Source organism: Aythya ferina, assembly GCF_964211825.1.
Source record: "Aythya ferina genome assembly, chromosome: 5".
Taxonomy (NCBI): domain Eukaryota; kingdom Metazoa; phylum Chordata; class Aves; order Anseriformes; family Anatidae; genus Aythya; species Aythya ferina.
In genome coordinates this window covers 59,596,587-59,618,777 of record NC_140301.1, presented here as the reverse complement: position 1 = coordinate 59,618,777, position 22,191 = coordinate 59,596,587, and the positions used below count along the sequence as shown (strand labels likewise).

Genomic DNA, 22,191 nt, shown 5'->3' with positions numbered 1-22,191 from the left:
ATAAGTGTGAGAATGCTTACCACCTTCCTTTAACACACACGCTTCAATAAAGCACCTTTAAATTAGTGTCTCGACTGATGACTTAAAATTTAAAAATAAGACAACCTTCAAAATCTATTCTGCTTTGCACTGACTTACTTATACTTCAAATTAGATGTATCAGCAAGTTACCCATTCTGCAGCAGCGGGCTCTGAGAAATGTGAACTTTCCTCTTCCCAGCTGTCTGCCCCATTATACTTTAGAAGTTACTCTGTAATCAAATGAGTACCTGAGGACATGTCCCCCATTAACTTAATATTCCTGCCAGCTCTGCCCTATGCAGTTAGCTCAAGAGAAGAGCAAGAGGCTTTTTCAGTGGCAGTGATGTCTTGTGCATATGTAGCCCATAGTGAAATAAGCCACAGCCCTGTGAATTGATGTGCGTTTCACTTCAGCAATAACAGACTGCTCTGTCATCTGTTCTGCTATTTCCCAGAGCAAAAGCAATTATGGCCTAGATTCTGCCTTCCTCCTAGGCCTTTTGCCATGCTGAAATCTGAGGAATTTGTTTTTGCAAGATTTCCAGATTGCTGAAAAAGTACATCTTTGTGAAAGTATGCAGCTTCGCAAGACAACATTTCTTTCAGAACTCCATTGAACAATGGGAGACTTTTCCTCCCCTTTTACTGCTGGGTTCTTCTAAACTTCAGATCAATTGACTTTATGGCAGATTATCAATACGTATCACAGTAATAATTTCTGCCAGCTCTTCTGTTAGACAGCCTTTACTAAAAACAACAACTGGAAGGTTTTGCTTTTCATCCTTGAACAACTACTAACAGGAAAAGAATGCAAGCCTCACCTCAGTTGACTCCAGTGGCTCTGCCAACAACTGCACCAAAGTCAACCGAACAGAGGACATTGTGACTAGGGCAAACAAAAAGCTACCTGTGCAGACACGACGCTGTTCGGCGCTGTAGAGTTGTGTCTAGGAAATCTTGACCCTTCCCCCAGAATTGTGGCAGGGCAGCCATACGGTAAATTTTACTAGCTGGGGACTGTATATGTTGGAAGAGAGAAGGCATAACAACTCCCCAACTTCATTTGATATGGACTCGATATCACAAAGCACTACACAACAACACAGGGTTCTGCATTAATCAAAGCATTTCTTGGTGAGGAGATGAGGGTCGTGTTTGTGAGAGGGAGCAAAAGAAAAGGAAACCACAAAAGGATGGCTGTAGCAAAAAGTTGGATTTAGCACAATAGAATTTAGAGTCCTTACCTTTGCAAGATTCTCCGTAAAGACATTTTGTATAATCTTAGACTGTACAGGTCCTGGGCAGATGTTGATAATACTTATCTCAGGGTAGTCAGTCAGCTCAGTCCGAAGAGAATTAAAAAAGCCCTAGAAGAAAAGGCTGTAATGTGATCATCTGCTGCGTTTCCCTATGTAGAAAGATATTGCTATTTACAGATTTTAATTCTATTTCTCTGCCATAAAGACAGCAGTATTCTACTGAAAGCAATTCCTATTATTTTGACATTCAATGGGTAATTTACAATTTTGTCTGCAATTATGTCTATCAGGGAGGAATCTATCCCCAACTTCCCAAACACACAGTAATTTCTCTACACCGCAGCTGTTCCCATACCAAGGGCCAGCCCCTCTCAGAGCCCTGTGGGGCTCCTCACTGGGGGTGCAGCACATCGTTAGCTCCTGCTGCAAGTAGCTTGGACACAAGTGCTCAGCCCTGCTGAGCAAGAACTGCAATATTGGGGAAATTATTTTTTGCTGGTGAATTACTCTTTGTGGTGAGATGAAAGCTTTTAAAGTGTTTCCATTAGGTGGTGTATATATAAGAGAGAAAGAGGAAGAAGCTTTCATCATACCAAGTCAAAGGAGCAACATGGTATTTTAAGGAGGTACTTCCGCACCACTGAATACACTTCCAGTGCTAAATTTGCATCCATATAGACAAAAAAACTTATTTCAGCTCAAGGATATGCTAAGTTAAACTGCAATTACACAAGCTGTAAGTATTTCTTTGCCTTAAACTACCAGGATACAAATTTTCTCAATGTCTAGCGATCCATGTATAGACAGCAGCTGTGACAGGGAACAAGACCAATTCAGGAATGCGCCACCTACCAAAGTTGCTGCTCAAGCACTACTGAGCTACGATTTAGCAAACAACATACCGTGCCTTATCTTCGATCTGGCTAGCAGCAGTTCCCTGTATTTATTCTAGCACATAATTTTGTGTCACAACAGAGACAGAAGGCCAGCGCAGGCTGATAAACTGCCGCTGCAGTACAGATTTATGATTTGGCTGGCCCAGAGCTCTTCACTAAATTGCAATATAGGGACTGTGATCAGTCAGCCTGCTCCTGCGATGACACGGAAGAGGACAACAGGGACAACCCAGTACAGCTAGGCAACGAGCTGCGTGCCTGTGCACACTTCCAACCAAGAAAGGACCGTGGGCTCTGACTTCCCAATTGCTGGTGGCTAATTTCAGCTTGCAGATCGCATGCAGGCTCTGCAGCGACAGTCTGTAAAAACACCAACCCCGTCTTTAAACTTTTAAGTACCCAGGCCCATCTCTGGGCCTTGTCAGCTTAGGAACCCAATCCTGAAAGATTGGGAAAGGCTGAAATGACTTCTACTAGGACAAAAATGTACTTCAGAAATTCCCCTAGCAATCAGAGGCTGAACAAAGACAGTGGCAGCTGCTGCTCAGTGCAGTCCATGTGCCTATTAGACAAGTTCCTGATTAAGGAACATTTTGAAGATCACCATTTCCGACCCACTCCACATGCCACCAATTATATGAATTACAGCTAGATGAACAGTGTATGATCTCCACAAGCATCATAACACCAGGAGAGAAACTGCAACAGTCAGACGCAGCCTCCTGTGGACGCAACTCATGCTCTTGCAGCTCTCCTTGCAGAACTAAGTAAAGGGTAATTTCATTAGTACAATGTTGTTATGAAGAATTCCAGTTGGCAGGACTCGAGGCATGCTTGTTTCAAGAACAAAGTTTAATTCTTAACAGAATTCCTTCCATCCTTCCCCCTCCGACTGCAGCATTAACTCTGTCAGCTGTGGTAGACTTCAAGGCGTGAATTTTAAAAACAACCACTAATAGATGAGTTCGTGGCAGATGGGGACATACATTTAATAACCAGTGGCTAAAATACTGATCTGCAGTTCAAGAAGACCCTAGGTTAACACATGCTGGGAAGACAACAATAAAAGCATCGCTTTATGCTGTGCTATTTTTCCCCAACTTCTCTCTAGTCATTTCTTCTTGGTCATCATCAGAGATGGGCTACTCGGCTACCTGCAGAGGACGGCTGTTCTGACAGGCTTCCTTTACGTGAAGTGCACTGGTGAAGTCTGGTATCTCAAAAAAACTTTAATATTTTGGGGGGTTCACGCCCACACCTAGCCCTAACTCTAGACTGGTAAGATGCTCTCAGACCGAGCCTGTATTTGCAATTTAGATTTCAAAATCTGTGTTGCAAATCACATTTTAACCCTTGGAATCAGTATTTACAGGATTACTGTGTAAGAAACAAGAAAGGTGTTCTGGAGCCTGGACTGGTTATTGAGCAGAGGCAGAAGATAACAAAGGTATGAGCAGTTCAGTTAGCTTCTTTTTAACGAATCCTGACATTTTAGTGAACTATTTCTTTTAAGATTATTCCACATTCTCAATCCTAACATGAAATTCAACATCCTGTGAATTTTTAAAGCAACACCTGAATTCCTCTGCAACTAATTAGTGCTTATTCCAACAGCAGCACAGCCAAGAGGTAATTCAACTGAAAGAACGCTTTAAAATAAAGGAGCGTACATGGAGACCACACTTCTGCTCATTGCATCCTTCTAATTTAAATCTACTAGACCTAAATCAAAGGCTGGCTGGCTTCTAATGGGCAATTTCATCGCAGCCACCTAAATGAAGGGTAGCAGCTCTCTCCCTGTCATTAACTGAAAATTTTCTGTTAGCAGAGACCTGCCACAGTCTTCTACATCTTCATTCTTTCAAGCATCTAATGGCTTTGCAGTGTCAGCCGCTAGTTACATGTTTGTTGTTAGTCAAATTGTCAAAAAGATATTGATCCAATAGGTTTAGCAAAGTTATTTACTCTGCTCACATGCTTAAAGCCAGCAGGGAGTAGGAACGTGCCAGTTTTTCTTTTTAAAATCATCCCTGAGCACAGCTGAAGTTTAGCTTACTGAGATCAAAACGTACATTAGCGGGAAGTCAAACAGTGGTGAAAGACAAATATGTCTAAATAAATTTGCTAGTTAAACAACTGATTCCGCAATGATAAAGGCAGTCTTTTTTTCCCCCCCAGACACTTTTCTCAACTCTTATGTTTTTCTGCATGAGAGAAATGGCTTTCAAAAATCCTTCCAACCAATATTGAAAATTCTGTGTTACGCAGAAGATAATGTCTGCCTTCCTAAGGCACTAGGAGCTGCCAGTTCTTCACAGCACAGCAACATTCAAAACTGTTGGGAAGGTTCTTTCAGAGCTTCCTAGCTAGAACAGGAGGCCTCATTCCTCATTAGTCTGCTTTCCCAATCACTGTTCTCACTTTACTGTCCTAAGGATTTCCAACAGTCTAAAACCCTCTCACCAGGGATTTTTCTTCCCTAACTGAATTAAGATGAGTCTTAAAGCATGAAAAAAAGGCAGTTGAGAGTTCTTTTTTTTTTTCCACCTTTTTTTTTTTTTTTAATGTATTAGTCTCTAATATTTCATCTCTTTCTGCTTTGATTGGGTTATGTCCTGGACATATGGGCATATGGCTACTCAGTTCCTAAGCTCTGAGTCAAGGTCCCCTTGGGCTCACCTTTTGTTTTGCTAAAAACAAAGCGGATTCTGTAGCAAGGAATTTACAGGGCTGTTAGCTGAAGAAGCGCTTGAAGTTCAATTCAAGGATATTTTAGAGGCTGCAAAAAATAGAGACCAGAGGAAGAGCCCCCCTTCCCTAATTCTTTCAGTCCAGAATCATTCTCTAAGAGTTTCAGAACATTTCAGAGCAATTCTATATAATTTTCAGCACCTGGGAGAGTTATATATGCTGTGTGCAATTTCAGGTGAGACTTATTTCCGCACAGAATAAAGTCCTCTGCTACAGCAATAAAACTGATGCTGGTAGAGTACACAAGACTTAATAAAATTCAGAGATGTAACTTACCTGCAGAGCATGCTTGCTGGCACAGTACCCAGAGGCAAGAGGGGCTCCCATGATGCCCATCACGCTGCTCACAGTCACAATCTTTCCCCTTTTCCTTTCGATCATGTGTTTCAGGACGTGCTTTGTGAGAGAGATCGTGCCGAGGTAGTTAAGTTCCATTATCGCGCTGTAGACGTCCAGGTTTGTGTCCATGAACAGGGAGCGTTGGGAACGTCCACCATTGTTGACCAAAACATCGATCTCGGGAAAGATACAGCGATAAATAAATATAGCACGTTTTCTTTAATATTTGCACTTCCTCAGGCAATTGTTAACTGACTATTCTCATCCCTCTAGTCTCGCCCACTAGCCTCCCCCTTTGAGTTGCAGGCTGGCTGACTTTCAGGGGAGACAACAACAAAGGAATGATGTTTGATGCCAAACAGTGCTAACTCCTAGCACAGGAACACTGGCAGCTGAAAACTAATTAGATTAAAGAACAGAAGGGACAAATCCGGTGCCAATAATTTCTCTGTGACACCAAAGTACCAGCAGACTAAAGGCCTAACGTGAAGCTTTGCCCATTGTGCACAGTGTTAGATCCGACTGCTGTTGTCTTAACTCTGGACCAGCAGTCAAAAAGACTACGCACCACACAAGGTAAGCAGCTGGGCCTCATGTCCAGTTTTGTCCCACATGGCTCTGAACCCAAATTACGTGCCTCACCAAAACTACAAACTAAAGGTTCTGACTTTCAGACACAGCTCCAAGCTCAGAATATACGACTGAGGATAGCTCCATTTGGAGCAGAATTTCAGTGATCAATCAAGCAAATGATCAATCAAATCAAGCAAGTTAATTTTTAATTCTTGGCCAGTTGATTAGTTGTTCCTTGCTACATTTCTGCAGAGCCCGCTGAAATACAAAAGTAAGCAATAGAAAGGATGAGAATTTAAGTACTTTTGTTACATTTGATACCAAAACTTGAGCAATATGTGAATTTAAGCATTGCTGAATTTACCGTATGATAAAATAAAAATGAAATACTGACCTAAATGCAGGGATAGGAGATAGAGAAGAAATTCAGCCCCAGAGGTGCACCTTACCTTGCCAAAATGCTTAATAACACTGTTGGTTGCAGCTTCATGAGAGCTTCTATCAGTCAAGTCCAGACGCAGAACAAGGATGTCTTTTTCAGTCAAGTTGCTGATCTCTAAAGACAGCCATAAAGTGAATGGGAACCAGTAAGATCACTAATACAACAATTGTGGAAGTGGGTTTTTAAACCCCACATTTTCACTAAAAAGACACCAAGAAGTGATAACATTAAGTTGGAACTAAAATGCTTTGTTTTCATTTTAATTTCCACATAGAATCCATTTTTAATCTGTTCCTACCATTTTTTTCCTCATTATTATCTTTGGCTTTTAATAAGCTTGACTTTATTAAACAGCCTTGGGTATCACAACACAGACAATTCAATTCTCCAAATAAATTGCAATAGTTGGGATTGTTACAGGATTACTTGATCCTGAAACTTTTCACTGAGCCATTCTGAAGCTCAGCTTATTGACAGCCTTGACATTTTCCTCGTAGGTAAATTATTAAAGCGTGCTTATTCCTGACAATAGGAACAGCAGAGATTAGACCAAAACCACAACACGTATACATGAGTAGTTACAAGCTTTAGGGCTAAGTTTAGAGAATATGGTTCATTGTAGGGGGTAGAAGAAGGATGATCCTCGTGGGTCCCTTCCAACCTGGGATATTCTGCAAGAAGGTTTTTGTTTAACAAAGACCTTTCAACACATCCACCTCCTGCAATAAAAGGCAGCTGTCATCAAGTTCAAGCCTTCATGCTGAGTGTTTTCACCACTGACTCTCTGGAACATCTGACCTTTCCCACAGAAAGCGTTTCTTGAGCAGTGATTTGCTACCCCTGGGGTCTGGGGGCAGATGACTCACAAAAATAAAACCTTCAATGTTAATCTTTCAATTTTTTAAACCAGACAAAGCTATTTTTTTTTTCTTAATATCTGCATACTAGGTTGATGGTGCTATTTTTTGTTTTTAAATCGATTCCTAGCCACAGTTAAGTACATCTGCTCCCCTTTGACCAGCTGTGCTCTTTAGAGAGAGCGCCTAAAGCTCTTATTTTTTCATTACCACGTCTTGCACACACAGGTACCATTGAACCTTTTCTCTACAGTGATGTACAGATAAGGTTACTGAAATCCACAAGTTGCCTCTGCTCAAAGGTCGCTTGTATTTAGGTAACTGGATACAATAAAGCCATGTTTGGTTTAAAACTACCATATTTCCATGCACTGCTGCTTCCAGTGCTCCCTCCTCCTCCCCCCTACCTTTTCCTCTATTTCCCTCAGACCATTACAGACAGCAGGAAAATCTTTGTAGGTTAAACTACACCTCTACAGCACGCTCCCAGCCCTGAGGAGAAGGGCCTGGGGATGGTAGTGGATGAGAAGCTTGACACGAGCTGGCAATGTGTGCTTGCAGCCCTGAAAGCCACCAGTGCCCTGGGCTGCACCAGCAGCAGCGTGGGCAGCAGGGTGAGGCCCAGGCTGCCCCGAGGAGCTGTGGCTGCCCCATCCCTGGCAGTGCCCAAGGCCAGGCTGGATGGGGCTGGGGGCAGCCTGGGCTGGGGGCAGGGGTTGTGCCCATGGCAGGGGCTGGGATTCGATGGGCTGTGAGGTCCCTGCCAACCCAAACCAGCCTGGGATTCTGTGATTTCTATCAGCCTCCTCCAGTCACTTTTTTCTAGGGTGAAGAATCCTTGCTGTAGTCATTCCTCAGACAGCTTTCATAAAATTTCACACATTCTTGTTACCCTTGTTCTAGGCTTCCTTTGCTGTCCACTCAAGAAAAGCAAAGAAAACCATGTTCCCAAGTGGGAGACCTTGGGTTCAGGTTCACCATTTTACACAAACGCTACCAGATGTTGCTCACATCCTATGCTGACGTGTCTCCAGCTGCTGGCAAAACAAACTGCACGTGGGCATCAGCTTCCAGATGCAATATCTGAAAGTGAGCGCTCAGCCTGCCCAGAACAACAGCCACTTTCACACAGCTGTGAGTGCACATTCCTGATACGCTGTATTTTCTGGAAACCCTTTAAAGTCTCCTTACACAGCAGCTCGCTGCTACATCTGGGCAGGATCAAACTGCCCAACCACCAAGTAGCAGGTCTTCCGACTAACATTTTTTCCTATGGTTCATTAAGTTTTGTTATTTTTAATCTACAAAATTATTACAGTCACCCAAAGCCAACTAGTTGTTTTTTTGAGTATATTTTTGCAAGACAGCCGTAAAAGTAAGCTGACTTAAAACAGCATTTTCTTATGACATCAGATATACACGAGATAGTTGTGCTTGCTTGTGACAGTAATGTGTAAGTCATCTAGTTATGTTGCTGCTGTGTACAGCGCCTTCCACAGTCAAGTTAAAGCTTATTAGCTCCAATTATGCCATACAATTCAGCTAACTTCAAGTTGATGTTACGTGCAGCAGCTCAACCTTGACCCATCCCACACTGCTCAAGCCTTACAGAACACTCCTGAACTCAGTTGCAGAAGGGAAACACACAGGAGGTGTGAGCAGGGACAAGGGACAAGCCATCCAGTTTATGGGGTTTACGTGGCAAGGTTTTGGTAGCAGGGGGGTGCAGGGGTGACCTCTGTGAGCAGAGTCCAGCAGCTGCCCTGTGTCAGAGCAGGGCCAGCTCCAGCCGGCTCCAGGGGACCCGCTGCTGGCCAGAGCAGTGCTGTGTTCAGTTCTCGCTGCTCTTGCCTATTACTAATAGGTAACAAATTACACTAATCTCCTTCACACTGAGTTGATTTTGCCCGTGACAGTAATCGTTGAGTGACTACCCCATCCTTATCTCAACTCACAAGCTTTTTTTTGTCCATCACATTTCATCCTTTTGAGGAGGGGGAGTGAGAGAGCAGTGTGGTGGAGCTCAGCTCCCCACTAGGGTGAAACCACCACACCCAGCAAGCGCTCGGACACATGCCCAGGTGTGCAAGGAAGGAATCAGGAAGGCTGAAACTCAGAAGTCTAAGCTGTTGAGGAATGCGAAGGGCAAGGACAGCTCCTACAGGTACAGCAGCAACAAAAGGAAGACCGAAAAACAGAGTGAGCTCACCGCTGAGTAGGGATGGCAATGAAGTGACACAGGAAAACATGACTTGCTCATTGCCTTCTCTGCCTAAACCTTCACTGGCAGGATCTCTCAGGTCTCCTACAGCCCTGAGAATAGCCTCTGGGAAAAAGAAATGCTACAGACATCAGAGAAAGACCAAAGTAGGTACAAACTGGACATCCAAACAGGGCAATATATGCACCAGGGGTTATGAGAGCTGACCAATATCACTGCAATGCTACTGATCTTTGGAGGAGATCACCAGAAACTGAAAAAAGCAAATGTCACACGGCCTAAGCTCAGTCCTTGGGAAAACGATGGGACAATTCCTCCTGAAAGTGATTTCCAAGAATATGAAGGACAAGAAAGTGACTCTACCAGCCAACATAGATGTACTGCGGACATGCATGGCCTGACCAACTTAACTGCCTTCTGCACTGACACGACTGGCTCTGTGGCCAAGGGCAGAGCAGCAGATGCTGTGTATCCTGACTGTAGCTTTCTGTGTTGTCCTCCACAGCAACCTCATAGCTACGCTGGGGAAATGTGAGGGGTCTAGGTGAGTGGATTACAGTGTAGATGAAAACCAAGCTGGATCAAACAACCCTCAAAGTCCAACAGGTGACGAGTTAACTCCAAGTGGTAGCCCTCCATGGACAGTATCTTTTAGCATCTTCATTAATGACCCAGGTGATGGGATAAAACACCTGGTTTTCAGCACATTTTCAGGTAACATCAAGTTCAAAGGAGCAGTTACTGTGCTGGAGGGTAGGGCTGCCATTCAGAGGCATCTTAACCAGCTGTAATAATGGTTCAACAAACCTCATTAAGCTCAAAGTCAAATGAAAAATTTTGCAGCTGGTATAGAACAGCATTATGCAGTACTGCAAACCGGTGCCCAAAAAACGAGGTATCAGATCTCCACACAAGGCCTGAGGTCCTGATGAAAAGCCTGCTGATTTATATTCCATGTGCAGCTATGAGCTCCTGCAATTATAAATGCTACTGGGCTCCAACAGCAAGAGAAGATTGAGGGAAGAGGCTGTTAAGTGCCTCTACACGGCACTCTAAGACTGCAGTTGGAGTACGGTGTCCAATTTGGGACTCTCATTAACGACAAATACCATCAATCTGCAGCACAGAGCCACCATGATGGCTAGAGGAGCTAGCACACCTTATAATTAAGGAAAGGGGTGGAAGGCTGAGTTTAGAGAGAGAAGTGAGAGGGCAAGGGAGCCAATTACTGTCTTCCACTACTTAAAGGCTGGCTATTGAAAATACAGAGTACCTATACTGCTGAAGAGTTTCCAATATTCCTACTAATCTAACCCATAACTAAAAAAGTTCAGTAGCATATTTCTCCAAAACACATGGCTACATAAGACTAGTACATAGCACAGCCATGATATTCACACAGTTATTTCAAATTGGCAGAAATTATTTTAGTCAAATCTGTGCTCTCGGTTCATATCAACTGAACTAAGTTTTCTGAATATTCTCTAGCACCTTGCTCTTATACAAACGTTGCCTGAAAATGGACATCCAGATTGCAGCTCCTGCCAGCATATCCAGTGCCATCAGTGTCATAATGACAACAAACGGCCACAGACGTAAGTGCAGTTGTGTGCTTTTAGTGACCACTAAACATTGCATCATATCATTTGACTTTTGCCATAATTACCGTCTAACCACACCACCATCTGACAGCCCTGCTTTCTTTTTGAAGGCATCTATTTAAGTACCAGCTTTTTTGAAGCGTCAGGAAATGGAAATAAGGAGCAGTGCATTTTTGAAACCTCCTTGTCAGATTTTCCGAGTAACCTGCTGCAACTTTGAGATTTCAAGGAATTTTTGTGCTAAGCCAAATGAACATTTCAACATTCACTAGCAAGCGTTCCAAGTACGCTGCAGACATTGATCAACATTACTAGGAACAAACTGTCAGTGTGATAATATAGTCACTAAACAATATGGAGGGCAAATAGGCAGAAAGAGATATGTTAATCACGTTCAACACTTCTATTTATCGACATAAATTTATTGCCTATCCCTCCCACAGCCTGCCAGAAAACCGAGGAAAAAAGATAAAGAAGAGGAATGAAGTTACACTACTGACACAGCAGGCATATGAAATATAACTGGCACAGTTAAACATCCTGCATCATACATGTTCCTCTCAATCTACAGGAGATCCTCTTCTCTGCACTTACTCAGAACGGCTTTTTCTGAACATTTCTATTCATTCCTGTTCCAAAGGAAACTCCTTGACAGTTGTCAATCTGACTGTAGAAGGCACAAACCCAAAGGAAGAAGACTTCTCAGTAGCATGCAGCCACATTGTTTGCTTCTGAAAAGGATGACACCCCTCAATTTCTTACCTCCCTCCCCCACTATATGTTTTCTGTAACTTATAAAACCAGCTGCAGTTGATAACAAGGGTAACACCAGCTTATAAGGGCTCTCATACCACAAACCTATACAAAGCCTTCTCTCAAGAAAACAAAGTATTGGCTTCAGATATACAGTGAAATTATGTATAAAGTTCACTTTCATCATGAATTTTATTTCTGTGCTTTGTGGGTGAGTATTTCTGTGGCAACCCCGCCACAGCAAGAGTGGAGCTGCTCGCGTGAAGTAGTAACTTATACTTACGAAGGCATTTCTTTTTCACTCTTTCCAGTTCATCTTCTCTTCTTGCTGAGATGGCAAGGAAAGCTCCTATCTTTGACAGCTGGTAAGCCAACTCTTCTCCAATTCCACTCGAAGCTCCTGTCACCCAGACAACCTTGCCACGTAGTTCAATTTCTGTCAGGAGAATCAAGACAGCAGTTCACACATTGACAATGCTAGAATAAACATTTAAGTCCCTGCAGAGGTAAACTCTGATACTGTTAAGACATATGCTCCACTATATCGGCTGTTACAAAATCCTGACTTCTTTATTTTTTGGTCATGTGCAGTTGTGAAATCGTTCCATGCTGTTCTGCTACTTGAACTTTGTTCCACGGCTAATCTGAATAAACACGAATTATCTACCTGATGGAAGAAACTGGATTGCGTTTCTGCAACTCATCCATGCAGAGCGTATCCACTGACCTCATCAAAAAGAGCTTCAGAGGAAAATGGAGAAGAGAATTCTTGGAAACAGCAGGTAAACGGTTACTGTACGGCAAATCCAAACAAAAGCCTAAGCCAACCTTTCCCAATAGATGTTCTACCTCAAAAACGGTCCTAAGTAATTGCTGACAGAAGAAAATTCTCTGATCACAGGTGGCTTATCAGAACAAACGGAATGAGTGTTCATCCGCTTCGCTTTGGATCTGATGCAGGTTAATTCTTGCATTGGCCAGAATACAGTACACTGAGTTCCCAGGGCGTCAGCTCATCTATGAATTTCTTGCGTGCTCGCAGTTCCTGCCCAGGCATGCTTTTTAAACCTCTAGTAAAAACCGTGGTATCCTGCTCCTTCACTCCTCTGCTTGGGGCCTGTTCCCCCTAGTTTGCAGGCATTCCCCCCTCCTGACCCCATGAAACACCTAGAACCTGGGAAAAGGTTCCAGACGTACATCCAAAGTCATCAAAACAAAATAGATGGATGAAAGTCACCCATTTAATTCTGGAACACGATTTAAGGACGAGTGATCACTAATATCAGAGCACTTTCCAGAACGTATTACTGACTAAAACTTGCATGTCTTCTTCATCATCAGTCCCAGTAAAAAATCTGGGACTGATCAGCTGCTGAGAAGGGCTTTTTCTTCTATTTAACACATTTGTACACAGCACTCCAACTATTTCTAACCAACCAAGAAAGATTTCACATTATAATTCAAATAGCAAAGGCAAATTCAGCTCCTGAGATTTAAAGCCTGTTCTATTCTGGAAAAGGCCAGAATAGCATTTGTCAGCTCACTGAAACTTACCCATTCATTTGGTTTAGCAAAAATACCTCTTTACTAAAGCCAGTAGCAGTGACAACTTTTACCTCCTGCTTCAGGATCAGTTCCTGGTTCTCTCTCCACTACTCTGTTTCAAATTTCTACTTTTGAGTCTTAATGATAAATCCAATGAAGAGATGAGCACCAAAATCTTGTTTGCCTTCCTCCTTGCTGAAGACTTCAAGACTGACTATCAGAGCTCAACTTGAATTTGTAGGACTGGCACCAGGTATTATTATTATCATTATTATTTTCTTTATGTTTTGTTTTAGAAAGCTAACTTTTTTAGCCAAAGAAAAAACCTTCCTAAAACCAAACAAAGTTGTAGGAATAACTGTTTTTTTAATAACTATATCAGAAAGCTGCTGTCACTAAGGCTTATTCACACTCTTTTCCAAGTGTTTTATTTCAACACATTCGCAAATCATTGAACTAACTACAAGGAACATGGAGTTTACCTCTCAGATTAATTTGTTATTTTTTTGGCAGTTTGTTTCCTCTTGAAACACAGTTTGTTTCCTGTCAAAACAAACAGTACTTGAACAGAAGCGCACATGGATATGCCTTCATCCCTGCTTACCGCACTCATCTCCTCTTGCTACTGAAAACAAATGCACCTCCTCCCACCACGCAGTTTCCCTGTTCTCAACCTGCCTTGAGCAGGTTCACTGTAGTTATTCAGAATCTTGCTCTGTGGACAGAATAATTAACTGAGATGAGGAAGGTTTTTCACTGATTTCTCAGTGCTGATAGTTACCCTACTCTGATCTACTGGAAATTAGTACAGTGCAAAACCTAGCTGAAATGTTGTTGTAGAACAATTATCAAGCAACTAGCTTGTTCTAGAATAAACGTCCTGTTGTAACTGGAAATAAGTTTAAAAATTAACTGTGCCAAATTGAAAAATAAAAGATTATACTTTTACTAACCATTAACTACTGTGTTAAAAGGCATAGCAAATGAGAGGTTGCACAGAGTACTACTGCAATATTCCAAGTGCTTCTGTAGTTCAGCTCTGTTCAGATTTATTTTTTTTCTCCATCATTTTATAACTCCCACGGCACAAGGTTACCACTTCATTTCATTCATGAAAGTATTTGGAGTGGGGAAGTCTAAAGCAGAACATTTTCCCCAGACCCATGAAGAATCACACTGTTATTCTTAGCTTAAAGAGTCAGTTTTCATATATTCATATGTAAAAGGATCCTACTAAGCTCGGTAATACCACAGTGTCTGTGAAAAGCGCACCACTTAGAGTGACTGCTCATCAGCTAATGAAATACAACACATAAGGGAAGTCACCCAGCACCCCATAACCCTTGTCTCCTGATCTCACAAATACTTAGATCACGGGAAATAATCCAGCACCTGCCAATGATGAAATCCAGATACTTCCCTATAGAAGTGAATCACTGAATTGAACTCGTCTTACCTATGCGAAGGCTGTGCTTTATAATTATAGTTTTCAAGATAAAGAAACAGATAAGAGTCTGCTTTCTGGTAAGTACTTTTATCTGCAAAAATTTCCAACACCCATACTAATGTTGTGGAAGCTGTAACAAAACATAATGACAGCAAGAGTGACAGCTCTATCAGCAGCTTTGATTAAAATTCAAGTTTTCTCCACCTGACCCATGTGCTACTCCCCTGGAGATGTCTGCAGACATGCTATGCTGCCTGCACAATGTGGGGAGGAGGACAAGCAGGAACATACTTGAAGGAAGATCTTTTCTAGTGATTGTCCCTTTTGTTTTCCTCTCTGAGCAGATAGGTTCAGCACTGTTACACCACTATCACATACGTGCAAGGCAGAACTATTGGCAAAATGCTACTTAAATGTTCCCATTTCAGCTGCATATTTCAGTTAGTTACAAGCACTGAGGCCCAGGGTGGGGGGAAAACGCAGTTCATCACTTTGCAGAGCAAAGAAACACTGACAAAATTCTCACTGATCCTCCTTATAGCACATATTGAAACAGCTAAAACTACATTGCCCTGTACGTGGGAATTTTTAGAGACTAACTGAAAGGTTTCCAAGCTTCCAATGAGATTGAAAGGTACTTTCAAATAATGCTATGTCCACCTGAGAGCTCCTAAGTGTACACATGCATTGCACATAGATACCTCAAGACAAAACTTCAGTTCCGTATATATTTATCAAGATTTATCCTGTTTCTCTGCCCTGAGTCTTTCCATGATATTTGCAAAGTCAACACACACAGGTATTTTTCGTACTTTTCTTATAGTGAGGGAACTGCCTGATGGACTTGCTGTAAGACTCACCCTGTGTATAGTTACAGAGTGGTTGCATATTTAAATGTAGTATTCTTAGAGCTGGATTACTTGTGCACACTTTCCTGTTCTCCAGCACACAGACTGGCACTTTCGCAGCAAGTTTCTACTGAAAACAGAAGTCAGACTGATCTCAAAGTCTGTGCCACGCTCCCAACCCAACTCCACGGTGGGATGATCCCCACCTTCTCCTACTTCTGTCCAACCTGCAGTGGTCTCCATCCTCACCCTTGGTTTGCTGCAGGCCCACTAGGCTAGAACTAAAAAAAAAAAAAAAACATCCCAAATTCCTGTTTCAAATGGCTTTCTTGACAAACTCTTCACAGAACTTGCCCTGTTCTTCTCTCAGCACCTTCCCAATGCCAACCTGTACCTGCAGCATCATTCCCTACTGCATCCTTGTGTCAAGCCCAAACCCTTACTCCTCAGTTCCCCTCCAACACAACAACCCTCCTTCATCCAAGACAGTCCTATCTCCCCATCTCAACCCATCACCCAATTTCATTTCACACGCAGGACAACTCATAGTGTTCCCTATCCCATCTTTTCCCAGATCAGCTTCTCCACCCAGCTGTTCAGACACAAGAAGACGGTTCTGCGTGGTCACTGCTCCATTTTCACCTCAACCACCCAAACCCAGCTTTCCAACAACATCCCAAATTGCAGCGGCTGGCTAAGCTGAGGCAGGATATTCAGAAATGCACGACTCTTCAAATCAAAGCCTCTTTTATGCAAGTAAAACTGAGGATTTTTACAGATCTTTGGTTGTCTACAAGGAAGCAGAACTGCAGACAGATTAGAAAGGTCAACACATGCAAGAGCTGTAAATCCCTGGCTGAAGGCGTTTTATTGAATCTTTGTAACCACAAGTGTGGAAAGCAACACCTTACAGAAAAGTGAGGAAAATCCACAGACAGCAATCATGTGGTGCTGCTCCCTCACACCTTTTGGGGCAAAAACCTCTGAAGAGGAAACCCATTTAATCCAAGCATTAATATTCATGTTTATTATCCTGTAAACAGTTTCAGCACTACTGTGAAACTGAGATCTGCTTTAAGATGCAAGAAGGAACAGAAACTAAAGAGACTAGAAGAGTTTTTGTTGTTGTTTTTCTTTCTTCCAGAAAAACTGAAAGTTTCTCCCTCTGACCCACACTATCCATCCCTCACCTGCAGGTTTTCCCAGGATCCTGAGAGGTTTGAGCAGCACCTGAAGGAGGAACATGCATCGCCTGCACACACTAGCATGGGGTGCCATGAAGAATCCCTTCCATGGTGGTCAGAAATCGAGGAACTAACTCATCCCTGCCTCATATTAAGCACTCCCTTTTCTTATTGTCCCCCCTTCTGTGCGTCTCCCAGCACACCACAGCCTCCTGGAGCAACAACACACCCGACAGCCTCGCTTATCCCACAGGCTGATGCCAGAACCAGACATCAGAGCAGAAACAATGCCAAACAACATTTTTGGAGCTGAGCGAGCCCTGCAAAGTTGCTTTTAGGCTACTTTATTCAACGCGTCTCTTCGCTGCTACCTTACAGCGAGCTGCAGCTGCGCATGCGATCGCCACACCTTGCTGAGGGCTGAAAACACTGCTTTTAGGGTTATTCTTCAGCGAGCCCCGGGGGCAGCTGTGGTCGGATCGGCCGAGCTGAGGTGCCTCCAGCCCGGTTGCCTCGGTCCCCCCTCGTCCCCACACGCCGCCATCCCCGCGCCCCCTCACGGAGCGCCTCAAGCGCCGCTACCCCTCGGCGCCCCGCAGCCTCCCTCAGGGGTGGCGGCCGCTCCGGGCGGGCAGCCTCTCCCTTGGGGCCGTTTTTACCTGGCTTCTTCCCCCTCCACTCGGCCCACAGCACCGTGAGGTCGCCATCGGCCCGCAGCCAGCGGACCAGCTGCGCCAGCAGGGCCAGGAGGGCTCCGCCCGCCAGCAGCTGGCACAGCGCGCAGCCCCACGACATGGCTGACACCTCCCCTCCGCCTTCTTTCCCCTTCTCTTCCTGCTGCGCCCCTTATGAGGGCCCCCGCCGCCTCCTCCTCCTCCTCCTCCTCCCCGCCTTCCCGGCCGCCACCGTCCCTTGTCCCCCGTCACGGTGTGGTAACGCGGGTTGGCGCAGTCAAGGCTGCGGCGATAAGGGCTGGGTTTGTAGGGCAGGGGCCGTGCGTGTGGCAGGGGCTGAAGGTTGCTTTCTGGGAGCGGGGGAATCTTTTTTCCCAACTTGACGTGCCCCCGCGGGGAGCGGAGGGCTGGATGGCTTCGGGCTTGGAAACAGCGCTGGATGCCGCACGTCCTCGGGCTGCCCCAGCACAGGCACCGGTTTGGGGTTGGTGCCTGGAGAGCAAAACCCAGTGCCCAGCACGAGGAGAGCCTCAGGGGGACACCTACGAACCCTCTTCTCAGGCTCACCGGTGGCTCTCAGTGCCCTTCTGCAGCTGGAAGCGCAGCACTGAGGTCTTCCCTACCTAGGTCTGTTCAGCAATCCTCCTCTTGGCCGAGCCTCCCCCCTGTGCTGACAGGAGGCAAACGCTTTGCCCAACACTTCAAACCTTGGTTTTAGACACTGGGCTCTGAATCAAGTGGTGTGGGACAGCCACAAGTGCCAGAAACTGGCATTTCAGAACAGTACCTCACCCTCACCTGCTGCTCTTCACCATAGATTTGCTAGTGCAGAGCTTGTAACTCGTGTAACCTTTGTGCTTCAAAATCTTGCAGCAGCAGCAGGCAGATATAAAAGGAGAACCCATAGTAACTCAGGGAACTTTGCTATATAAAGACAGTTGTGTGTCATGATGACAGCTCTTTTTTGTATTTCTGCTTTCTCATCTGTTACTGAACTATTTATTCTGTGTTAGCGCAACACATAGCATAATGGAACCTTAATGCCACATGAAACAAATAACTAACAAGTAATTAATTAAAGAAATAACTAACAAGTAATATCTATATATATTGTTTCCTTCTCTGTGGAAAATCAGGACATGAACAAATTTGCTCATTGCAAAATTCATCTGTCTACACTTGCCAGATCTTTATATTCTCTGGTAAAAATACTCTGGGACTTTTTTCTCCTTGTGGTAAGTGCAGGTGATACACAAGGGATTGCGAAGCTTTGTGTCACAGCATACTGGAATGGGAAGTATAAAATGGGAAGATGATGCACACTGCACCTGCACAATATATTCCCAGTGGAGTTTTCCCAGTTATCCCCAAAGGGACAGGTGTACAGTGGCTCAGGCTGAACACAGAATACGTAGGAGAAGCTCGCGAGGTCCCAGCATCCCATGGTTGGAGAACACTGAGAATTCATGATATAACACCATATTTTGACCCCTCTTTTTACAACAAAATTGAGTAAAACAGATTTCTCCTGTTAACCTTGTGCATTTGTACACGTGCACAGTCACTATCAGTGGAGATTTTACTGCCTATGTCCAAGATTATGAAGACAGACAAGAAGTGCTTGCTCAGTGTCACACTGAGCATGGGAAGAAGAGCACTGAAGAAAGTTACAAGGTCTTTCACAAGGTGATATCCATTCTCAGTGTTTGCCAACTTATAAAAACTAAATATGCCCATCTTAGTAGATGAATTATCTGAATGATAAATAAAGATACTTAAGAAATTATACTAATTATACACACCCAAGCCTATCGAAAAAAATCTTGTGAGATACCCAAAGATATCCTAAAAAGCAGCAAAGCTACCACAGGTTGTGGCATTTACACGTTTGCTGTAAGCCATCAGCATCATGCCAGACTACGAGATGATTTCTTCTAACCCCCAAAGCAACAGGCAAAAGACTGATGGGAGCCCAGGGCTCCCTGCTTCCAGTCTCACCTCGATGGCCAGTAGTGCTCTAGCTTTCCATGCTGGAAGCACAACGTTGAATGTTGACAGTAACATACACTCTTTTTGTTGCTTCAAAGATAGCAACTGCTTAGAGAAGAGCTGTTTGACAAAGTACCAAAGCAAAATGAAACATCTCTTAAAGGATCACAATGTAACAAAGCCATTAGATTTGATCAACATCTAAGTTCCCAAGGAAAACCAAAAGTATTTCCCTTTTAAGACTGAGTTTAGTTTCCATGTGCAAAACTAATTTTCAGTTTCTGAAGAGGCCATTACTGCTAAGTCTTTAGAAGTCTAGTTGAGGATTAAAAAGTCAATCTACCAAAGTCAACCCGAACATCAACAGAATGCACTTTATCCAGTGATTTATGCAGATGACACTTCGGAGTCCAGTAAACATGTTCTGATATTTATACAAAGTACTGAACTGCAGTAGTGAAGTGCAAGAGCCAAAGAGAAGCTGAAGTGCAATGCTCCGAAAACAAAATAGGAAATAGTTACCAGTATGAGAGGTCACAGTCTTGCTCCATGCACTGTTGTGAACCTTGGTGAGGCTCCCTTTGTTGACTCTGTGGCAGCAGATAACAGATCAATTAAACTCTGAACATAACAAGATAACATGCATTATTCTTGAAACTTACACGAATTATATTGGCACCTGATGTAATTAAAAGCAAAATAAGTTCCCTTTTGTCCCCTAAGCAATAAGAGAGAAATATGTTTGACTAAATTACTGTTTCTGTATATTTATTCTGCAATCATGCAGTATTAAGAAGACCTTGTGCGCAACTGCAAAGATATAAACTCGGGTGACCTCCATAAATGAATAATAAATGTGCAGTATTATTCATGCTGCTAAATGGAGACAAAAAATGTGACAGTAGACTGAAAATCTGGAACTCTAGTAATGCTCTTCAGCTTTCTGAATCCAATTAGACCTGTTTTGGTAGGGTTTTATTTAAGTATGTGCATAGCTTTTTCTGTGGGACAATGTTTATGGCATTAGAACCATCAGGAACAAGAAGAGTAAGAAGTAAAATCAGAATCATGTGAATTCAACATTAAAAAAAGATTAAGTGGAGATTTATCTTACAGTTTATCTGGCCACCACATTAGAACTTCTAAGTCATGTGAACTGTAATAATTTCATATTTTAGTTGTATTTCCAATAACCATATTGTAACCCAAAGCCAAAGGTGAGTGGAATGAATTTCAGGAATAGCATCATAAATTCATCCTATTTTAGAGCAAATTTATGCAATGCATAGACCTATCAGATATAAGCTTATAAACACATGCATATCAGACCTATAAGAATGTATCATCAGGGTGTATATGGGTTTCTTTCATAGTGCCAAGTCAACACACCCAAGTAGGACTGGATAGGCTTTTCTCTAGATACTGGGGAGGATGACAAGTCCTCATTCTCATCCATTGTTGTTTTGCACCTTACTTTACATCTGTTTTCAAACTGATTTTATCATGTTGGTTTTGATGTTTGATACTGTTACTGAAATGGTTTATTCATGCTATAGGTACTGACCTTCTTCCAATCCTTGTATCTGTTTCCTTGTCCCATTTCAAGCTTGGACAGACATTCATCTTCCTTCAGGGTTCCCACCAACTTCAGCTGAAGTAAGATGGGTGTTGTGTTTTCAGTGCTGGAGATGAAGCAGCTTGAAATAGTGCATAAAATATACAAGTTTCAGCTGCACAAAAGAAATGAGTAAACGACGTGTCAGTCTCATAAATCCTCCTGTGATAGCTTAAAAAACCATGATGTTCACGTTGCAAACATCGCATTATAGGAAGGTATGGATGGGTATTATTTAAACCATAGTTGGCAAGGCATTTCAGCATCTGTCTCAACCCATCCTTACTCAGTGAAGTGCTTAACTATGTTTTAAACAATATGCATGCACTTACATGTCTTTGAGCTCAGTGGGACATGATCTGTAAATTATATGCTTTATTTATTTATTTTTCTGAAGATAGGCCTGTGACAATAATCTGATTAAGCTGTTTACTTTTAAGAATTAGTTTTGTGGTAGTGAATTATACACCTTCCTTAGGTTCAGGTGATCTAGCCAAGTTCTACAGTTACAAGAAGACATAGTTAGAAGTTGGTTATATTTCCAAAACAGAAAGAAATAATTTTGGCCTACTACCAAAGTGTTAATAACTGTGATACTTTGCATTTTTTTCTAGATTCACTGTAAAAGACTTGCGGAGCTTTCTAATTGTTTTATGATGTATCAGCTGTGTATGTCCAACACTATAGGCACTGCCATGATCACAGAGCAAGACTACGAGAAATTATTTCCATTGAATTATGATTGGCTTATTAAATGGGGGAAAACAAACAAACAAACAAAAAAGATTTTTTATACACCCTGCCTGGTCTTGTGTCTTTTAATCCACATGTAATTACATAAATAAAAGTGGTCTCGAATTCTGAAGATTTAAGCATCCCCATTCTATTCTGTTCAAACACTTAGAGCAAGTGCTCTACTAGTTTCATTAACTGCATTCTATGTTTCATGATAGGTAGATCACAGTCTTCACGATTATAGACTTGGAAGTGGCAAAACTAAGGCAGAACCAGTCATCAACAAATACTAGAATCATATAATGGTTTGGGTTGGATGGGAAGGGATCATCTAGTTCCAACCCCCTGCCACAGACAGGGACAGCTTCCCCTGTATACATAGCATACAATATACTGTAATAGGTAAGAGAAGTTTGGTTGCTTTAAGCATGAATTACAGCC

General features: G+C 42.9%; 1 protein-coding gene and 1 long non-coding RNA gene across 3 annotated transcripts; one reads left to right on the top strand and one right to left on the bottom strand.

The window, feature by feature from the left end:
• Positions 1-544: 544 nt before the first annotated feature.
• Positions 545-21,038, bottom strand: DHRS7 (dehydrogenase/reductase 7). 2 transcript variants are annotated; one of them, XM_084520896.1, is made up of 6 exons: positions 20,970-21,038; positions 19,923-19,992; positions 11,997-12,149; positions 6,289-6,395; positions 5,204-5,443; positions 545-1,388 (listed from the first exon to the last, which is right to left on the bottom strand). In XM_084520896.1, the coding sequence occupies exons 1-6, from the start codon at positions 21,021-21,023 to the stop codon at positions 1,137-1,139; spliced, it is 876 nt and encodes a 291-aa protein (XP_084377022.1). In that variant the 5' UTR covers positions 21,024-21,038; the 3' UTR covers positions 545-1,136. The 2 variants fall into 2 exon arrangements, with proteins under 2 accessions (XP_084377022.1, XP_084377021.1); XM_084520895.1 differs by lacking the exons at positions 19,923-19,992; positions 20,970-21,038 and adding an exon at positions 17,397-17,582.
• On the top strand, positions 12,083-17,390 carry LOC311437527. Its single transcript, XR_014693535.1, has 3 exons — positions 12,083-12,219; positions 12,305-14,782; positions 16,128-17,390. It is a non-coding gene; the product is annotated as an uncharacterized lncRNA (long non-coding RNA).
• Positions 21,039-22,191: the final 1,153 nt, after the last annotated feature.